General features: G+C 36.6%; 1 protein-coding gene across 2 annotated transcripts in view; it reads left to right on the top strand.

Annotated features, from left to right (window-relative positions):
• Positions 1–5019, top strand: part of LOC126248445 (vesicle-associated membrane protein 2) — a 187211-nt gene extending 182192 nt beyond the window's left edge. The window contains exon 6 of one of the 2 annotated variants that reach the window (XM_049949425.1): positions 2447–5019. In XM_049949425.1, coding sequence (XP_049805382.1) covers positions 2447–2568 — 122 coding nt within the window. In that variant the 3' untranslated portion in view covers positions 2569–5019. The remainder of the gene's footprint in view (positions 1–2446) is intronic. The other variant, XM_049949426.1, reaches the window with a different exon arrangement.
• The last annotated feature ends 17048 nt before the right edge of the window (positions 5020–22067 follow it).

Raw genomic sequence — 22067 nt, 5'->3', positions numbered from 1 at the left:
GTACAGCCAAGCAGCTGTAAATGGGTAAGAGGCAGCATGGCTATACCAAAAAAAGTACCCTCACAGACACCAGCCACATCACAAAAAATTTCAAGCCCTTTTTGGGCGTTTGTATGATCATGGGTTACACCATGTTAGCAGGCCACTTGCCTGGAGCTTGCACTAGGGTCCATCTCAACATCCTGTAGAACCTGTTCCTCCACATCTGGTGTACACTCAGTCCACCACCTCCCTGCACATTAATCTGTCTGAAAGGATCCATGATCACACAAATGCCGCAAAAGTGCTAGAAATGTTGTGTGGTGTGGCTGGTGTCTGTGACCGTACTTTTTTTTGGTATAGCTGTGCTGCCTCTTGACCATTTCCATCTGTTTGGCCATACCCGAACACCATCTCATCTCAATCCTGAGATGAATACCAGATCATTCTGCTGCTTACAGTACACTATGTCAGCCACACAGCCTGCAACACACAAGGAACACACAGCATGTGGTCAGAGGAACTTTCAATCATCAGCGCCATCTACCGTGACAGTGATGCATTTCCAGACACACTTCCATAGGATGTTCTTTCCTCTATTTCCATTGAAGAATACATCCCTGCAGTTTATAAGTTTTATTAATGTTCACCCTGTATTATGAGTACTTTGTGAGAATATGTGAAAAAATTTCCAGATTTGGATATAGACTCTACATGCCATTGTGATGCAAAGCAACTATTGTACTGTCAGTGACAGGAGGAAATGCATTCTAATGAGTTCATAGCGTTGTGAAAGCTTACAAGTGTTCAGAGATTCCAGATGACAATGGTACATCATGTGCTATCCTGAATAAAATTATTATTGAAGTTACAGGACCACTAACCATAGCATCAAACAGTATTTTTCATGTTGTACTTGCCCAGTTTTTTGAATGTAGCTTGAAGAGCGCCAGTCTACAAAAGGAGTGATCGAATTGAAGTGTTAAGCAAGGGACCAATATCACTAATTCATGTACCAGAAAAAGTGGGGGACTTTGTAATGACATGATGTATGACATTGATCTAGGTAATGAAAGTTCATCATTTCAGCAGTGCCTTGTTTATGGAAGAATGATCATGAAGGTGTATAAAGAGAAGGAGTACAAAACATGAACAGTTTTTGAACCTAATAAAGTGTTTAACTACATAAAACACAAGAGTTTTCTGAGCAAGGTGGAGCATTGTGGAGCTATTGGTGTTGTCCTGATGAATTTTCAGTCCTACTTAGAAAACAAGCAACAGATAGTGCTCAAAGGAGCAAACTCATGCAAGCATTTCTTATTCATATTAGTGGTAAATTATTTGGGCTGCAGAGGTCTGACCTTACTGTTTTCACATGATACAACCTTATTATGTAATGCAAAAGACCTGAATAAGGCAATCCATAAGCAGATGTATTACTCAATATGACCAAAGAGTGACTGGGCAATATAGGTATTGTGTAACATCTTGGTTTCAGGTCTGACAGCAAACTCAGTTGGCAAACACACATAGCACATGGATGTGAATAAATAAGTTGTGCACCATTAAAAAAAACTAATGCACATAACAACACATTATCTCTTAGAAATGTACAATGCACTCTTTCACAGCCACATGAGTTATGAGTTGCAGACTACAAGATTGTTCTACTGCTCCAGAAGAAGGTGTTAGAATGATAACATCCATCTAGGAGTAATGACAGCTTACAGTAAATATGCCTTTAGCTACCTCAGTTCTATAAAGTAAAACCAGGAAACCTATCATGCAAGATATGTTATTTGTTGTTATAATTCTAAAGAGAAGGATTATTTGAACACCCTACCTGTCAGTTCCCTAAAACATGATGGTTTTCTTGTGGTGTCACTAAATCTATTTGTGTTGCCTCCTGAAGAACAGTCATGGTCAGTGGGAAAGCTTGGAACATAAACTATGATTGCAGATACTGTTTTCAATTGACAAATATTTTGATACGCATTACAGAGTGTACACAAAGAGTGGATAGAACATGTAGCTAAAGCAGGTGGTGGTGTTAAATTATTAGTAATGAAATTTTCTACAATTAAGTAGCTACCAGTTTGAGCTAAGTAGAGCCTTTTTTAAATAATCTACATACTAATGTTACTTGTTTTCTTAATGTATTTGTATTTTATTGTGTGTATATTCTTAATTGTTTGTATTCTTATAATGTAAGGTTAAGAGAGACTATCATATGTGGTAATAAGTAGTAATAATAACAATACTATGAGTTTTACTTTGTAGGTTTAAAATTCAGATAATAAAACAAATTTTAAAGAAAACATTAGACTGAAAGGAGCATGTTTACACATATATGTATAACAAGAAAAGCATTGGCACTATCCATACAGCTTTTTAATTGGTTTTAATTATTTGTTTATAGTCCAGTAATTGTGAGACAATAAGATGTAACTATTTTCTTTTATTTCAGTTAAATTGATGCCTGATTCAGCTCCTGTAGCACCTCCACCACCACCACCAGCTCCTGGAATGACTCAGAATATGGGACAGATACCTCCTCAGGCTCCACAAGAACCTCCAAAAACTCGCTAAGGGAAAATAATTATCCACAAGCATATTTCATCTTACATATTCAAAGAAAGCCATTTCTCTTTCATTTTAACTTATTACTCTTCTTTTGAAAGGTCTGACTTGTATTTGATACTACAATATGTGCTGTTATGTTTATGAATTACCCTATACTGCATATACTATCAAGAACACCGGGGTGCAAGCACCTAGATTTACCTTTGTGAAAGTTCACGGGTATTGTTGTCTTGTTAACGAATATATGATAACCATAATATATTATTACATGTAAAAAGTTATGTATAGTTTGTTATGACAACTTTTGTCATTAAATTTATGGTGCATACTTAAGGGTAGTTGGACTATACTGTACTGTAATATTCATACCATGTGTTGAATGAAAGTATCACTAGTGCATTAGCATACCATTTAAAGAAATGAACTTCAGTGTTAATGTTTTCTGATATTTGCCTTACTGTGAACAACACAATCAAGTACTGATGTTGTGAATGTGAATTACTTATTGTAAATATGATATGATGTTTACACATAATTTCAGCATTATATTTTTAGTTGTTACTGCATTTGCAGATATTCAGATGCAGCAGAACTTAGAGCTTTTCTATTTTGGTCTTAGTCTGCTCTTTGTGATAAAGACATAGAATGCTGTGACTACAAATAATGTTATGATCATCTTTTCTGAGCTATGTGTGAAGTGAGCAAATGAAATCCACAGTTAGTTCATACTGATACATCATTACAAAGATTTTTTCCACATGCCTTGAAGCAGGTGTGCCAGATCATTAGAACTGTACTACTTTTTTCAAATATTTCTGAATTTTTTGTATGGTTTGAGAGAAAAATTCAATGAAAAATATTATGATAATCATATATATGTACAAGACAATACAGACTGGCAAATATATATAACTAGCAATTCTATTCATTTTTGGTTATAGTGAGAATAATTTAGTGTTATAGCACACTTTAATAATGTTTTTTGTTGTCTTTATGCCTATGCAAATATTTGGAATATATAACCACTCTAACTGTTTGCCACTGGAGATTGTATGTATGACTTCATTTACAATCTGAGTAGATTATTGATAATAGATGATGAAAATAATACTATCCATGCTAAAATGTAAATGATAGGTATTGAAATGAATGGAATGTAAAATGTACTAACATATATTCTTTAAAAACAAAGAAGTAGACTTCAAAGGTCTATGTTTGGGATACAATTTACCAGTTACACTATTTGTTTGATTTCTTTTTTTCTGATTTGTTTGTGGGGTAGTAGAGATTAGGATTGGCCTATGTAAATAGAATTTGAAGAGGCAGTGCTTGAGATTTGATGGTGACATATTCTCAAAAATTTAAACCTTAGGTAATTGAAGTTGACATTTAGCCTTTAATACGTAAAATAAACTTCACCAAGAATAATAAGTATTCAACATACAAATACTTCAACCAACCAAACATAACTTTGGATGTGTACTAATGGTGAAGATCATCCTCTTTAATAACCTCTTCCTAGTCCACAAACAAGGAAGAATGTCAGCAGTCCAAGGTTAATGTGTTTCTCATACACCACTTCTTTTAAAGATGACTGACTGAGTAGAATTCAGTGTGAAGTTTACATGAATTATTTAAAAAAAAAAGCAGTTATTGAAGTGAGCACAATAGCACTCTTTCATATAACCTGTACATATATATTGCACTACTGTTGACCATAATATGTTACAACTTCAAACCAAAATTAACAGACAAGAAATCTTACTATGTACAAATGCTAAGATTTTAATGGAAAAATTGTAGTACTGTTTTCCATGACACGTGCATTACAGAAAATCTTTTGCTATCAGTAAAGTAAGTGAGACAAAGTATCTGTGGAGTATATAAATAATTTTAAAAACTGTTGAAACTAATTTAATAAAGTATGCCTGATGACTAGATTGAAATTTAAATGTATGTGAAGCTTTAATTCAGATATCTGGCATTTATGAGTAGTAGACATTGTAAAGCATATTCCTTGAAGTTGTTATTTTTTAGCACTATAATAAATTTAAAAGAAGTTGTGTGTTTGCAGTTATCCAAGTTCCTATTTGCTATTTTCTTAAGCTCCTTAGTGGACACTATTGCAGAAATTCTGAAATGGTGGCAGTCAGTTGAAGATGAGCAGCAGAGGTCCTTAAACAGAAACTCTACAAGTGCTGCAACATTTTTAAATCAGCATAATGTATCATATGTTTGAGTAAATATTTTAGTCAATCATTAGTCCTAGCAGAAGACATTATCATAGGTAGGGGCAGTTTGATAGATATACCACACACATGTGTCACATAAAAATCAAATTTCTAAACGCTTGTGCATGAGATGGTACTATATTTCTCACTACTGATAAACTAATTTCTCATTTTATACATGAAGCAAACTGTCATGAGTTTTGAATCTGATAAGTCTTATAGCCGACTAATGCATTATTGAACATAAATTTAAGTAACTGAAGTTTATGGAATGAACTCACACATATCCCATATAGCATAAAGCTTTTGCCTTGTGGTGATGAAATGTATGAATATAACAAAGAGTTATGACAAAATTTACTTGTACAGATAGAGAGGATTAAGTATTTCTTCCTGATTTAATGCTGACTGTTAGTGCATATAAAGAGAACAGAGCTACTTAATAGACAATTTCAGTGACTGAGGGAGAATTTAAATGTAATGTAGAAAATATTGCAGTATACTGCATTAATGGGAAAAAAATTAGGAGGAAATATATAATGTTACAAAACAAGCTTCGAGAATTGTGTTAAGTATTTTTAACAGTGAAGAATTTTACTACTTTAGTCCTTAAAAGGTCAAAAAGTACACTTTTCTTCCTAAACAAAGACTTGCATTGATATCTCACACTACAATATAGGCCTACTTCACTTTGAAAATCATAGACATAGGTGACACATACAAGGAAATTTGAAAAATGAATCACAGTGAACAGAGATGGTTGACGACACTTTAGCATTCATGAAATGCAGTCAGCTATGATTTTATGATTATATTTTGGATCACATGTATGGCTGCAACTTTACTGAAAGTAACTTTAATTTACAACAAAATGAAGAAGAAAGATAATGACATAAGAAGTTACTAGAGGTACACAGGGTATCAAGAATTCCAAAGGAATGTAGTTACTACTGCCAGATCTATTGGGTTTATGTGTAATTTGTTTAATGATTGACCACCCCTACTCAAAAACATGAAAGAAAACTTCTGAGCCTATGTCAGATACTACATGGTGCACACAAGTTGAATGCAAATAAATCTGGTAAAAGGTCATGCTTAACAGATCTGTAATGTTTGTGGTAGGACTACCAGACACATTTAAAAATAGAGGCAGCTTCTCAGCATGATAATAAGACAGAAAGGAACACAGAATGTGAAAAGACAATGAAAGATTACGAAGAGATATATGTGGGTGGAGATGTAAATTTAACACTTGATTCATTACATCAAGCTTTTGTTCAAGACTTCACCTGCACACAATGAAACTATTTTTTCTGTTGGTCATTGACATGTATTAGGCATACTGTAGCACTAAATCAATATATACAGCAGTGAAAGAAATCTCAGAAGAATGTTAGTACATTTTAAAAGTAAAAATAATAATCACTTTGAATATTTCATTGAAAAAGTTATTTACCCACCTGTGAGTTTATAATGCAGAGCCATTTGGATGAGAAATAGGTCATTCAAAGATGTGTTCCAAATACTTAAAGAAATTGTAGGTGAAGAGCCATGAAATGTTAGAGATTAATAAACATCATATGAATACAGCCTTCCTTATACAATAATCTATTAGTGTTTCCAATTAGAACATGCTCCATTTTATCAAATTAACTGATTCTGGTGTCATTAATTAATTATGTTGTATGTAATTAATACAAATTTTTGTAACTTGATGATACACACTCATATTGATACTGCCATGACAGGGATAGGAAACTAGAGACAACCATTGGAGCAAGTCAGACTTGAATGCAAGCGTTCTCTTGAATGGATAGCCTCTGAATGCCATTACATAATATTTATTTAACAAACCATTTCCTTTGCACAAGCACTCTTTGGTACAATTTTAATAAGAGATTCACATAGTCAGCAGGCCGTAGCCACTTTAGCAAATATTATTAAAACTTGAGTTACTCTGTGGAAGCCTGCCTTAGATGACATGATAATTCCAATGTTAATCTTACCCTTGACATCAGCACTGCCCTCCCTTAAAAAAATACCTTGTGCAGTCAAATACACAATAGATACACCAGAGAAAAATCAGATTTACATTTAAGGAATAGGCTTTAGCCCTTTAACAAATATTATTTAATGTTGGATTACTCTGCGGAACTGCTATGGTTCCAAATTCAACCTTGACTTTGATGTCAGGCGCTGCCCTTTGTTATGACAATTATCTCAGAAATGTGAAAATACACAAGAAATACAAGAGAGTACACTGAATTAATGGGCCTTACCCTTTTTATTGTAAAACAATCTAACAATGAAAACTTTGTATACAGTCAATACTAACCTAGACATCAGGCACTGCCCTTTCTCAAGAAATTAGTCAGAGCAGTTAGAACATGCAAGATATGCAAAGCTACCATCAGTTAAATTCAGCAAATGATACACAGGTGAATAGATATGAAAAGAAATTTTATGGGCGTAGCCCTGCAGGAAATTTGATTATTTCTAGACAAGTATTCAGTAAACAGTACAGCACTGAGTGATTTAAGCAATACAAGCATACAGAGGTAGATGCTCATGGTAAACAGAGGATGTTACAGAATTTGCTTTGCCAACCAGTTGCAGAGTACACACATCCATACATGTGAAAATGGTCTGTCCTGAAGCTGGGGAATGACTTAAAGAAGCTTTAAGATAAATTTCCATGGGATCCAATTGGCTACTGGTGACTCACTGGGTACATGAGACCACAGGACTTGACAACCAGTTCATCCCTTCACACTCTTCACCATTCCTTCACTTAATACTAACCAAGTTTGCACAGGTTTCTACAACAGAGGAAACATACAGTTAAACACCATACAATTTTAACATTGAGCACCACAACATGGCCACATTCATCCACACAAACTACTACTTATAATCATTCTGCCATATGCATAAGGTACTTGTGCCTTTTTAAAACAAAACAAGCTGGAAGAAGCAATCTTGCAGTACCACATGGAAGGACCATTGTTCGTCTTAGTTCCACAAAATGTTCTTAAAGCTGTACACAGGGTAATTAAAACACTTCTGAAGCAGAGTGTGTATTGCACAGCAAAATAGTCCAGCAGCCTGTAACTACAGAGCCTGAGCCTAAACAAACAGAACAAATAAGCTCAACAAAACCAGAATCAAAGTCCCGTGCATAAGTCAATTGGTGCTGCTCGTCACTTCACTTCCTGAGTGGGCAGCAACATAGTGACCTGCCGATGCACAAGTGACCGTGACCCCCACTAGCCATTGTCAGATACCAAAAACTTTATGTACAGTGCCACATGACCTCTGTGATGCCAGAGGCTTGTTGCAGAACTCTGACTAAACACTCTCTGTGTACTCCGACCAATTCCTTACTAGTTCACCCATGGTGCCTTGAGAACCTACCATATGAGTCCATGCCCATACCTACTGCGAGGAGGCTAAAAACTTTGCATGAGCAATGTGCTGCTGTTAAGTATCAATACAGCTGTGTCACATATGTGTATGAAATAACAGAATATGTGACAAAGGAAACTCAATGAAAAGATCTATTTGTGTGATTTAGAAACTATTCAAAGAAAGTAACAAGTGCTGCAAGGTGGCCTTTTGCCACTTAATTCTTAAGACCTGAGGAACATTTCTGATGAAAATAGTTTATTATATTATTTTCTGTGTTCCATTAGTAGATTCAGTTCTGGTAGAGTTGAGGGGAGAAGAGCCTTGAGGTGGTGTAGAAGTAGGATGCGTGCAGCAAACTCTGCCCATCATTAGGAAGAATAAGAAAAGGCGTATATGTTGAGGAAAAGGGAGAGCCACTGTTAGGAAGCAGTCATGACTGAGGTGGAGGACCTCTATTATATGATAAGTAAGCATTTTCGTGCAGATTGCTGGGCTTGATCAGGTGATTGAGGGTTTAGGAACTTTGTGTAAGGGTTTCACAAAAGGTGATCAGACAAGACATACACCATAGGTGATGACCTGAATAAGGTACTGTAGCTTCCCACACTAGTGGCAACAATGTGAACACGTGCAGTGAGGCATTTGATTGTGATCCTCCACTCAATTCAAATGAGTGTGTCCACACATTGCAAAATTGCAGGAGTGACAGCTGTGTGTGACCACCCGGCATGCAGTTGATCAAACAGGTTTGTGTGACCTTTCAATAATGACAGAGGCCTCATACAACAACCCACCATACTTTGATTCACTGCCAGGTCTCTGTCGACATTCGGCAAGTGACTATGAACATCTATGATGCTCTGGTTTTCTGCCAAAATAAATGCAATGACTGCTCCGTGCTTGGACTGCACCTCTGTTAAAGATAGCATTTTCAAGGCCACATATAGCACTGCCACCTAGTGTAACTTCATGAAATTATAGAGGCTGAAGTGCAAATATTCCATGATATCCCATAGAAAATTCCACCTTTTTTCAACTGAAACTGGCTGAAAATAATGTGTTGCAGTATTTATTGAATGCCCCTCATATGTGGAAGCACAAATATTCATAAAAGTGTTGAGAGTAAAATTATTAATAAGTTCCTAAATATTTTGAGCACTTTTGGTATGGCACAAATGGAAAACACTGCTACAACTGTTTCAAAAAGTTCAGCTTCAATTTTAGACCAAGTACTTACAGATATTGACAGGAATAATTGTAAAGTAGTTATAATAGATCTTGGAACTTTGGAACATTGCTGTCAGATAATAAAACTAAAGCCAAGCTTGGTAAAACTCACGAAACTGCATACCTACAAAAGGCCTTGGACTTGCACTATAGGGTTGATGACTGTAGGGCCTCTCTGAATGGGTCAGGTGTGCACTACACCTCATTGGCTACTACCCAGAGAACTAATTGTGTGTGGGGTGCACCAAAGGTTTTGTTAGATTATGCAACTCTCCATGCAGCCAACATAATGATAGCTGTAGGAAACCCAGATGTATTAGTGTAAGACACAAAGGAATGGCCCCCTCAGGCAAGAATATTAAAATGCTAGCAGACTGTCGAAGCATTCACAAAAAATGCAGGTTTTAAGTGCTCCTAAAAAGCAGTGAACCTCACATAGTACAAAATATGGAAAGCAGGTTAAAACCTGAAGTTGGTAACAGTGAGATTTCTCAGAAAAATTTAAGTGTATATTGAAAGAACAGCCTAATGCAAAATGGAGATGGTGTATTTGTCACATCAGAAATGCAATTCAAATTCACCAAGGTAGAAACTGAAGCTGCAAGTGATATTATATGAGCAAGAGTCAATATTGGTGGTGGGCATAAAATTGTAAATTGAGCCTTCTATTGACCACTAGACTCACCTCTGACTGTAATCCAAAACTTTAGACAAAACCTGATTTCACTTGCATCTAAGTTTCCCAATCCTGCTGTAATCATTGGTGAATACTTTAATCATCCTACAATCAACTGGGAAAATTACAGTTTTGTTAGTGGTGGGCATGACAAGACATCCTGTGAAACATTACTAAATGCCTTCTCAGAAAACAATGAAGAACAAACTTTCAGAACCCCAGACATAATGAAAATATGTTAGACAAAATGGCAACAAGTAGACCTGACCTCTTTGAGGTTGTCCACATCTAAACTAGTATTAGTGACCATGAGGGTTGTGGCAACAATGATTACCAAAGTACAAAGGGCAACTAAAACAAACAGAAACATAATATCTATGATCATTAAACAAGATAAAGAAGCAGTAGGAACACAAAAGTTTTAGCACAGGAGAGTAGCATGTAGAAAGACTATGGACCAAGTTTCAAAGAATAGTTAACCATGCATGGGGCAGATATGTACCCACTAGAACAGTTCATTATGGGAGTGACCCTCCATGCTATACAGTCACTGTAAAGGAATCTTTAAAGATGGAAAATCCAGGATGTAATAATGACAATAACATGAAAAGAATAGACTGCTACTCACCAGATAGTGGAGATGTTGAGTCGCAGGCAGGTGCAGCAAAAAGAGTAACAAACAAGTTAGCTTTTGGCCAAATTGCTGAGGCGCCAGGAACTTTGGTCAGGTGTGTGTGCTGTGCTTGAGTGAATGTTTGTGTCTTGTCTACTTTAGAAGAAGGCCTTTTGGCTGAAAGATGACTTTTTTGGCAGTCTTTTTGTTGTGTCTGCCTGCAACTCAACATCTCCACTATTTGGTAAGTAGCAACCTAGCCTTTTCATAATATTGTTGAAACTTCAAAACAAACAGACTAGTGCATGTCAAGTGTAAAACAAACCATAAGGCTACAGACAGAGGGAACTGAAATGCATAAATGTGACAAAGAGCAATTCTTGAAGCCTTCAGTGACTATCATTGCAGAATATTGTCAAATGAACTTCCACAAAACACCAAGAAATTCTGGTCATTCATAAAAGCTGTTAGTTTCACCAAAGTTAGTGACCAGTCACTTGTGAATGAGACTTAATTAAGGTTAACAACGCAAGAGCAAAAATGCTTAACTTCATTTTCTGATGTTCCTTTAAAAAGGAAACCCCAGAAGAATAGCCACAATTTTATGCTCGTATCACTGAAGAGATGAGTGAAATAAGTGTTAGTGTCAGCAGCATTGAAAAACAGTTGAAATCATGAAAACTGAACAAAGCTCTGGGACCCAATGGAATCCCTGTCAGTTTCTATGATGAAGTTATGGTTGAGTTAGCCTCCACTTTAACTACAATCTATAATAGATCCCTTGAACAAAAAAGAGTCTAGAAGAAGAGTAGCACAAGTGATCCACAAAACTATGCAAACATCCATGACATAAATTGGTCATTGAATTTTCGAATATATTCTGTGCTCACACATAATGAGGTATCTCAAACAGAACGACTTCCTCCTTGCCAACCACCATGGATTCTGAAAACATTGCTCATGTGGAACCCAGCTCACACTTTTCTCAGATGACTTACTGAAAGGTTTAGTCCAAAGCAGTCAGGTAGATGAAGCATTTCTTGATTTCTGGAAAGCATTTGACTCAGTACTACATATGTGCTTATTATCAAAAGTACAATCATATGGGGCACCAAGCGAAATTAGTGACTGGATTGAGTATTATTGGTAGGGAGTATGCAACAAGTTATCTAGGATGGAGAGTCATCAACAGATGTAAAAGTAATTTCAGGTATACTCCAGAGAACTGTGCTGGAACTCTTGCTGTTCATTTCATATATTAATGATATTGCAGACAATAGTAACCTGAGACTTTTTCAGATGATACAGTTGTCTATAATGAAGTACTGTCTGCAATAAACTGCATAAATATTCAGTCAGAGCTTGATAACATTTCAAAGGGATGCAAAGGTGGTAACTTCATTTAAATGTTAAGAAATGTGAAATTGTGCACTTCACTGAATGAAAAAGTGTAGTATTCTGTGACTATAATATCAGTGAGACACAGTTTGAATCAGTTAATTCATATAAATACCTGTGTCTAACTCTTTGTGGGGATATGAAATGGAATGAGCTCATAGCCTCAGTCATGAATAAGGTGGGTTTTTGGTTTATTAGTAAATTACTGAAGAAATGCAACCAGTCTACAAAGAAGATTGCATACACATCACTCTTGTGAGCCATCCTGGAATATTGCTCAAGTGTTTTGGACCCATACAAAATGGAACTAACAGGTGATATTAAATGCATTCAGAGAAGGGCAGCTTGAATTGTCACAGGCTTGTTTGACACATGGGAGAATGTCACAGAGCTGCCGAATAAACTGAACTGTCAGACTTTTTGAAGATAGATGTGAATTATTCTGACAAAGCCTATTTATAAAATTTCAAGAACTATCTTTAAACAATGACTCTAGGAATATACTACAATGCCCTACATATCACTACCACTGGGATTGCTCCTAGAGGCATTTAATCAATCATTCTTCCCATTTTCCATACATGAACAGAATGGGAAAAATCCAAATAAGTGGTACAGTGAGATGTATCCTCTGTCATGGACTTCACAGTTGGTTGCATTGTAAAGGTATAAATACAGATTTAGATGGATTTTCTCAAAACATAAGATACATAATTTTTCTAGGGCATTGGCAAATCTGATCTAGTATGATGTGTATATGAAAAACAATGTAGATGCTAGTTTTTTAAATTTTGCACATTATTTAAATTAACTGTTGAGGGTAAATATGCAAAAGTAGACATTTCTCTTCCAGCAGCTAAGGAAACTAGATGGATAACTGTGGATATTAGAAAGTCCTCACAGACACTTAAACTTACCCAGTTCTTTGCAAAAGCACTACACTAATCCACAGATCCTAGAGTACTGTCACGTGTATGAAATAAAATATGCAGGAGGACACAGCTTGCAGGGGAAAAAAAAAAAAAAATCATTCAATGAGAAAATAAGGCATGTCCAGAACATAAAAGCAAAGTAGTGTGGGATGTTGTAAAACAAGAAACTGGAAAAGGTAGACACAAGTATAATAATTTGTAAATCAAAGATTGCAACAGAACAGCCGAAAGTTCTCAGGAATTTGCTAATTTTGAAAATGATTAGTTCTCTTGTATTGTTGGGAAATCACTCCAAAATTTTCCTAAAACACTTGTAGTGCGCACAATAACTTACAGAGCAAGCACAATGATGTTCCCCACGGTATAGCTTGAAGTCAAGAAAATCAATTCAGAAATAAACAAAGAAGAACACAGAAGGCATAGATGAGTATACTGTCTCTTTTCTGAAGGCATGCATAGATAGTATACTAGCCCCATTGACAAAAGTAATGAATGAGTCCTTCAGTTCAGATATTTTCCCAAAGTACTTAAAGCATGCATGAGTTGTGTGCTTACTAAAGAAATTTAATGCTAGAAGGACTGAAAATTACAGGCAACTCTTATTACTATCTTTATTCTAAAAAATAATTGAATAAGTCATGAAATAGAGAATAACAAGTTAAATGAATAAACACAACCTTTTTAATGAAATGTGGTTTAGTTTCCAAAGTGGGAGAGGTACAATATCAGCCATTACAGAGTTCACAAAAGTGATGCTTAAAGCTCTTTTCTTAGACATGTCCAAGGCTTTTGACTCTCTTGACCGTAAAACACTATTAAGCAAGCTAGAAGTGCTAGGTATAAGTGAAATAGCGAATGACTTGTTGAAGTCGTACTTTGAAAGCTGAGTGCAAATTATGTAGATTGTTGGCATGCCTGCTGATGAAAAATTTTCAGTAAAACAATTGTGATACAAGAATTGTATAAACACAGGTATTCCTCAGGGTAGTGGATTGGAGCCAATTCTCTTTTTAATCTACAGGGTGTAATAAGTATAAGTGCAGATATTTCTATTAGTGACTGAGGATGATGTATAAACAACAAATTGCATACAAATTATATGCCTTTAGGTTGGGTAATGCCTGCAGGTGTGTGTGACAAGAACACGCCATTGATGATTATTTTCCCATAAGCAGCATGTCAGGTGTTGAAGTGTGGATACATGTGGACACAAAATGGTTAGTCTATATTGAAAGGTGTAGTCCACTTTGTGGTGCAGCTACAACCATGCACAAAAAACAGGTTGGAAAGTTTGTGGGAAGACTGTTTGATGCAGAGAAAGAACAACAAACATAATGATGTATGTACATCTTAAAGTACCATACATAAAAGAGATCTTCACTTATATCCTTTACAAACTATATATCAACAACTTTCCAGACATTGTGAGACATGATAAAACTGATAAAAGACTGATGATAAGACTGATAAAACACCAAAGCTCTTATTAGAGGAATCAAACAAAAATATCAAGGATGTTTACAGTTGGGCACTATGTAATAAATTAATTGAACATAAAAGAACCAGACAGTAAGCATTAAACATAAAGAGGAGAAACAACTCTGTCACATTAATCATAGATGAGAAACCTATATACTGTATAAACACAAAGTCTTAAGGGATGAAGCTTGAGTGTCATCTAACATAGAATGAACGCACAAAGATATTGGCAAATAGAATACCATAAACATATTATGCTTCAGTGTCTTAGCATCAGTCTGTAACAACCAGTGCCTTGTGGTGACATAATATGCTTCATAGACTCAGTTCTTAGCTATGGAATTTTTTCTGGGGATCAAAGGCACAAATCATGGACACATTTTTTAAACTGCAGAAAAGGACCAAAACAATAATAACTGTGATAGTATTTTTTAACATTTAACATTATGGTAGTAGTCAGGCTCACTGTAACAAGCTGTTTCAAATAGTCTGCATCCTTACTGCTCTGAGCAAGTACATCTACCAATACATATCAGGGACATATTACTAAATACTTTGCTAATAGCTTTACACATAATCATGGAACAAGAGCCAATTTGGAATTACATTTATCCAGGGAAACAAACAATGAAATACAAGACCAATTTAAATCAAAGAATAAAATGGTATATAATAAATAACCAAAGTAAATGAAAAAGATTACTAAATATTTATAAAGGCAACTATAACATTCTCTATAGGTAGTGCATACAATAGCAACTTACGGAATGAGGAAGTGCAGCCTGTTAAGACTCTGGCCTCTTATTTGGCAGGATGGTACTTGCTCTGTCTGGTCATCCTGATTTCAGTTTTCCATAGTTCCTACATCACTAAGATAAATGTTGGTATGGTCCATTAATGGAGGCCACAGCCAACCATCTGTCCTACCCTCACAGACTACCTGTCCTAGCCTCAAAAATCATGGTTTGTATGCTGTATGTTGTATGCTGTGTATACACTGAAGTGCCAAATGTTGGACCTCCTTTGGGCTGGTGTAGTGTAACAACTCAATATGGTAGGGATTCAAGTAATTGGAAGTCCACTGCAGAAATGTTGTGCCATGCTACCTCTATAGCTGTCCATAATTGCGGAAGTGTTACTGGTGTAGGATGTTGCGGATGAAGTGACGTCTTTATTATGTCCCATAAATGCTCAGTGGGATTTATTTGGGTGATCTGGTGGCCAAATCATGTGCTTGAATTGTCCAGAATGTTCTTCAAATCAGTTGCCAACAATTGTGGCCCAGTGACATGAGATCGTTGTTTGGGAACATGAAGTTAATGAATGGCTGCAAATGTTCTTGAAGTAGTTCAGCCAAGCATAACCACTTCCAATCAATGATTGGTTCAGTTTGATCAGATGACAACGTCCTTTCCATATAAACACAGATCACACCATTATAGAGCCACCACCAGCTTGCACAGTGCCTTGTTGACAATTTGGATACATGTTTTTGTGGGATCTGTGCCACCCTCCTATCAGCTCTTACCAAATGAAATCAGGACTCAGCTGAGCAGACCACTGTTTTCAGTCCTCTAGGGTCCAACTGTTATGGTCATGAGCCTAGGAGAGGTGCTGCAGGCAATGTCATGCTGTTTGTGAAAGCAGTTGCATTGGTCGTCTGCTACCATAGCCTATTAATACCAAATTTTGGCACAGTGATGTAATAGATATACAGGGTGAGTCACCTAACATTACCACTGGATATATTTCGTAAACCACATCAAATACTGACGAATTGATACCACAGACCGAACGTGAGGAGAGGGGCTAGTGTAATCGGTTAATACAAACCATACAAAAATGCACGGAAGTATATTTTTTAACACAAACCTACGTTTTTTTAAATGGAACTCCGTTAGTTTTGTTTGCACATCTGAACATATAAACAAATACGTAATCAGTGCCGTTTGTTGCATTATAAAATGTTAATTACATCCGGAGATATTGTAACCTAAAGTTGACGCTTGAGTACCACTCCTCCGCTGTTCGATCGTGTGTATCGGAGAGCACCGAATTATGTAGGGATTCAAAGGGAACGGTGATGGACCTTAGGTACAGAAGAGACTGGAACAGCACATTACGTCCACATGCTAACACCTTTTTATTGGTCTTTTTCACTGACGCACATGTACATTACCATGAGGGGTGAGGTACACGTACACACGTGGTTTCCGTTTTCAATTACGAGTGGAATAGAGTGTGTCCCGACATGTCAGGCCAATAGATGTTCAATGTGGTGGCCATCATTTGCTGCACACAATTGCAATCTCTGGCGTAATGAATGTCGTACACGCCGCAGTACATCTGGTGTAATGTTGCCGCAGGCTGCCACAATACGTTGTTTCATATCCTCTGGGGTTGTAGGCACATCACGGTACACATTCTCCTTTAACGTACCCCACAGAAAGAAGTCCAGCGTTGTAAGATCAGGAGAACAGGTTGGCCAATTTATGCATCCTCCACGTCCTACGAAACGCCCGTCGAACATCCTGTCAAGGGTCAGCCTAGTGTTAATTGCGGAATGTGCAGGTGCACCATCATGCTGATACCACATACGTCGACACGTTTCCAGTGGGACATTTTCGAGCAACATTGGCAGATCATTCTGTAGAAACGCGATGTATGTTGCAGCTGTTTGGGCCCCTGCAATGAAGTGAGGACCAATGAGGTGGTCGCCGATGATTCCACGCCATACATTTACAGTCAACGGTCGCTGTCGCTCTACCTGTCTGAGCCAGCGAGGATTGTCCACGGACCAGTAATGCATGTTCCGTAGATTCACTGCCCCGTGGTTTGTGAAACCCGCTTCATCGGTAAACAGGTAGAACTGCAAAGCATTCTCTGTTAATGCCCATTGACAGAATTGCACTCGATGATTAAAGTCATCACCATGTAATTGGTGATGTAGCAACACATGAAATGGGTGAAAGCGGTGACGATGCAGTACGCGCATGACACTACCTAGACTCAGTCCACCGGCTCTCCCAGTGTCCTGTGTACTCATGTGTGGGTTCATGGCAACAGCAGCTAACACACCAACTGCACCCGCTTCTCCTGTGATGGGCCTGTTACGGACCCGTTTGCATGCTACGACCATACCTGTTGCATACAGTTGGTGGTAGATGTTTTGCAATGTGCTCTCTGTCCGGGTACCGTTCTGCATACACCCTGAAGGCTTCAGCTGCATTTTGTCGTCACTCGCCATAGATGAGTATTTTTCAGAGTTCGAATACACCATGGTCACAGTTCCTACAACACTACACTATCACAGACGTCTGGTAACACGGTGTACTAGAGTTGGTCTGTGTGCGGAGACGAATGCAGAATAACAATAGCAGCAAGCGCTACATGCGGACACTGTGACAGCTAGACCAAACCACAACAGTGCACTACAGCCACACTCGTAAACACGGTCGTCATCGTAAACATGTCCCTGCAGATGCTGCTCGCCGACCGTGGCCCGTGTTTGTTACAACACGCAACTGAACGTCGGAGGTTTCAAGTGTCAACTTTAGGTTACAATATCTCCGGATGTAATTAACATTTTACAATGCAACAAATGGCACTGATTACGTATTTGTTTATATGTTCAGATGTGCTAACAAAACTAATGTGGTTCCATTTAAAAAAACGTAGGTTTGTGTTAAAAAACATACTTCCATTCATTAATGTATGGTTTGTATTAAACAATTACACTAGCCCCTCTCCTCACGTTTGGTCTGTGGAATCGGTTCATCAGTATTTGATGTGGTTTACGAAATATATCCAGCGGTAACGTTAGGTGACTCACCCTGTGTATGTATCACACTGATTTCTGCAGTTATTCCACACAATGTTGCTTGTCTGTTAGCATTGACAACTCTATGCAAATCCTGCTCTTCTTAGTCATTAAGTGATGGCTGTTGGCCACTGTGTTGTCCATGGTGAGAGGCAATTCCTGAAATTTGGTCTTCTCAGCATACTCTTGACATTGTGGGTCTTGGAATGTTGAATTGCCTAATGATTTCCAAAATGGGATGTCCTATGCATTTAGCTCCAACTATCAAAGTCTGTTAATTCCTATCATGTGGCCATAATCATATCAGAAACTTTTTTACATGAATCACCCTAGTACAAATGACGGCTCTGGCAATGCACTGCCCTTTTACACCTTGTGTATAAGATACCACCACTATCTGTATATGTGCATATCAATATCACATGACTTTTGTCACCTCAGCTTATTTTGACCTATTTGTTTGCATTGTATTACCTAGATAAATTCTGTATCATTGTGAGATTATCCTTGGATGAATATAGATAAAATAAATAGATTCCACATACTGACTTATAACAGCACAGGTGATAACCATTGTGCATATTGTTAAGTGTTAGGACTTTTGCTAGATGGGGCTACACTAGGTATGGCTTACACCTCAACTTGTCAGAGACAGGGAAATTTGGAAAGCTATCTAAAGGGAGTATACTGTGTAGATCTCATGTTATGCATGGTCAAATCCCTGTTATAACAGGTAGCAGGGGCAGAGATTCTTAGGCTAAAAACATAACAGTTATACCACTTTTAGGCTAAAAATATAGAATAACAGCTATAGCACATACATCATCACCATCAAAGCAACTGACATGAAGAAACTGCCTGCAGAAACAGCAGTAATCAAACAACCAGCACACCACAGAAGAAGAATACTGGGTAAGTTCTAGTGTTAAACAATTCCAGGAAATCACTAAGGTACACAATGGACAAAGGATAGAATGTAGAAATTCTTTAAGGCTGTGTAAGAAATATCCAAGGTTTCAGTGGCAAAATGGGTAAATTCAGGATGCTTCAAAATAATGATCTTTAGGGAGTCATGATGTTTCGCACTACTGGGCACTGGTTAAAGGAAACACAAACATGCACATCTCCAATTGCCAATTTTGAAATGATCAGCTGATTCTGTAAGCAAACCTATACATATGGTGTAGTATGTGTGTTTTTTTTTTTTAAATAATGTAGAATGCATTTAAGGAAATTAACTGAAAAAGACTTTGGGTACTGTGTGCATGAACTGCCAGAAAATCCAGAACTCCTTTTATATTTACTTCATATTCAGTTAAAATGTACAATTCTGTTAGGTGACATCAATGTAAAATTCAGAACTATTAATACTAAAGGGGATCAAATGATGAACTTATTAATGTCTTACAACCTGTCACCAAAAGTATAAGAGAACAACTGACAAGGTCAGGAATAGAAAAAAACTAAACCAATATTTAGTGGAAAGGAGTGTGATGGTGGACACTTGTTTTTCAGATAACAGGGAATGTAAACCTTTGCTTAGCAGTAACTGAAAAATAAATTACAACTATGTCACAAGAAAAATCACTACATTACATGCTACAAAAAATAATTTGGGAGACGGTGTCCCAAGATAATGTCAATAAAACATTTGACTCATTTTTTGTAATTACAAATATTGCTTTGATGTTGCATTCCCAGAGAAGAAAATAAATCTTAAGATAAAATCAACTATATGGAGAATGCAGGATATAAGTAGATAATCAGCAACTCCTAGAAAGTCTAATACTGCAGGGAAAAGAAAATACAAAATGCAGCTTTGAAATCATATATGAGAAGATGCAGGAAGGTTTTGAGGACTTTATTGTAACAGCAAAAAAGTTAGCTAATGACTTAACTATCAAATGAGGAAATAACAAAATGGAGTCATTCTAGAAACTTATTAATGATAATGTGTGCAGAAATAAATTAAGGAACAATTAATTGGGCATAAGAAGTGAAAGAACAACTGTTGTAGATTCCACACACGTTACCAAAATTTTCATGATCGTTATATAGATTTAATGCAGATTGCCTTAAAAACTAATGTAATCCAAAATGATAATGTGAAAGTATTCCAAAATTAAAGTATCATGTTTCTTTACCCAGTGACTACTTATAACAGATGTGAGAAAGCACAATCAATAAAAAACAGAAATAAAGCTCCCTGTGGTCCTGATGTAATACTAGATAACATCATTAAACAAAGTTCAAGCAAAACTAACTCTCCCTTAACTCTTATAATCAATCCATAATTTATTGCAGGAGTATTTCAACAACTTAAAACAATCAACAATAAAACCTTCACAAAATGAATAATACACAGACAAAAAATATATACCACTCTCACAGTTACCTTTGTTTTCATAGAATTACTGAAAGAGTCATGTTAGACTGATTACTGATATCTAAATTTATGAATGAAAATGAAATACTAGTTGCTGCTCAAAATGTTTTCACATGTAGTAGATCTACTGAGGCAACTCTTTTTGTCTTCTTAAAGCAAGTCCCAAATGATACAGACCAAGATGAGTTAACTCTGAACTTTTTCTTGGCTCATCAAATGCCTTTGATCTGATCAGAAATGTTCTGCTTCCTAGGAAATTATGTAAATTTGTTACCATGTAGTTGGCTGTAGCTAGTTGAAATTTTATGCTTTCGACAGGCAGCAGGTGGTATAAATATGTCATGAAAATAAAAGTTACTTTTCAGGAATGAAGAAAATCGTGGAGAGGCTCAAGGCTCTTTGTTAGCCTCTCTTTTAGCCTTATGTTTTATTAATGATTTACCATACAATTTGTCAACAGCAGGGCAAGTGGTGTTTTACTATGTCATTCATATGAAGAATGTCACTGCTTCTGCTTCTGTTTTATACTTGTTTCGGACAATCAGACAATAAGAAATCATGGTGAACAGCAAAAATAACTGCATGAATGAAATTTTGTATGTGAAATGGTATGATTAGCATGATGCCAGTGTTTCATGTGCCTATATGTAGTGTGTAAAAAACTATTTGTACAAAAGTTTAGAGTATTTAGAAGAGATAAAATGAAACACTTTTTATGTGAAAAGATGTCACACATGCACCATCTTCCCACTAGGGTCCATAAAAGTTTTGACAACAGTTATTCACAGAGACTGTGCACAAACTGCCATGTAATGACTGTTTTGGAGATGTTGAAATGTCACACATTTACATTAATGCTCAACTGGCATCTGCATGCTAATGATTGTCTAACATGGTCAATGTCATTAAGAGTTTCATGAATAACAGCTGCAGCCTCAGATAAAAGGGTAAAAAAAAAAACCACTTCATTTCCTCTCACAAAAACAAATTCATAGGAGGTCAGGGACATCTCTAAGACAATATTCATCATATATCAGTTTGAACAAAATGTCTAAACGTCACTAGCATCACAACTTTCATTTATTTATTTATTTATTTTTAATCATACAAGGATCATCTCATATGATATAGGACTGCCTATGAGGATTTATTTATTCATTTTTGTTCATACAAGGATCATGCCAAAATGATATGGGATGAGAAAAGGACAAATGGTCACCCATTGCCCAGATGAAGGAACCATCTTAGTATTTGCCTGAAGTGCTTTAGGATAACTATGGAAATCCCAAATCAGGATGGCTAGACTCTTGACAACTGCACAGCCTCATTCAGTTC

This window comes from Schistocerca nitens, chromosome 3 (assembly GCF_023898315.1).
Source record: "Schistocerca nitens isolate TAMUIC-IGC-003100 chromosome 3, iqSchNite1.1, whole genome shotgun sequence".
In the NCBI taxonomy this organism is placed as follows: Eukaryota; Metazoa; Arthropoda; class Insecta; order Orthoptera; family Acrididae; genus Schistocerca; species Schistocerca nitens.
Note: the sequence above shows the minus strand (reverse complement) of the source record. Positions and strands in the feature narration are given on the sequence as shown.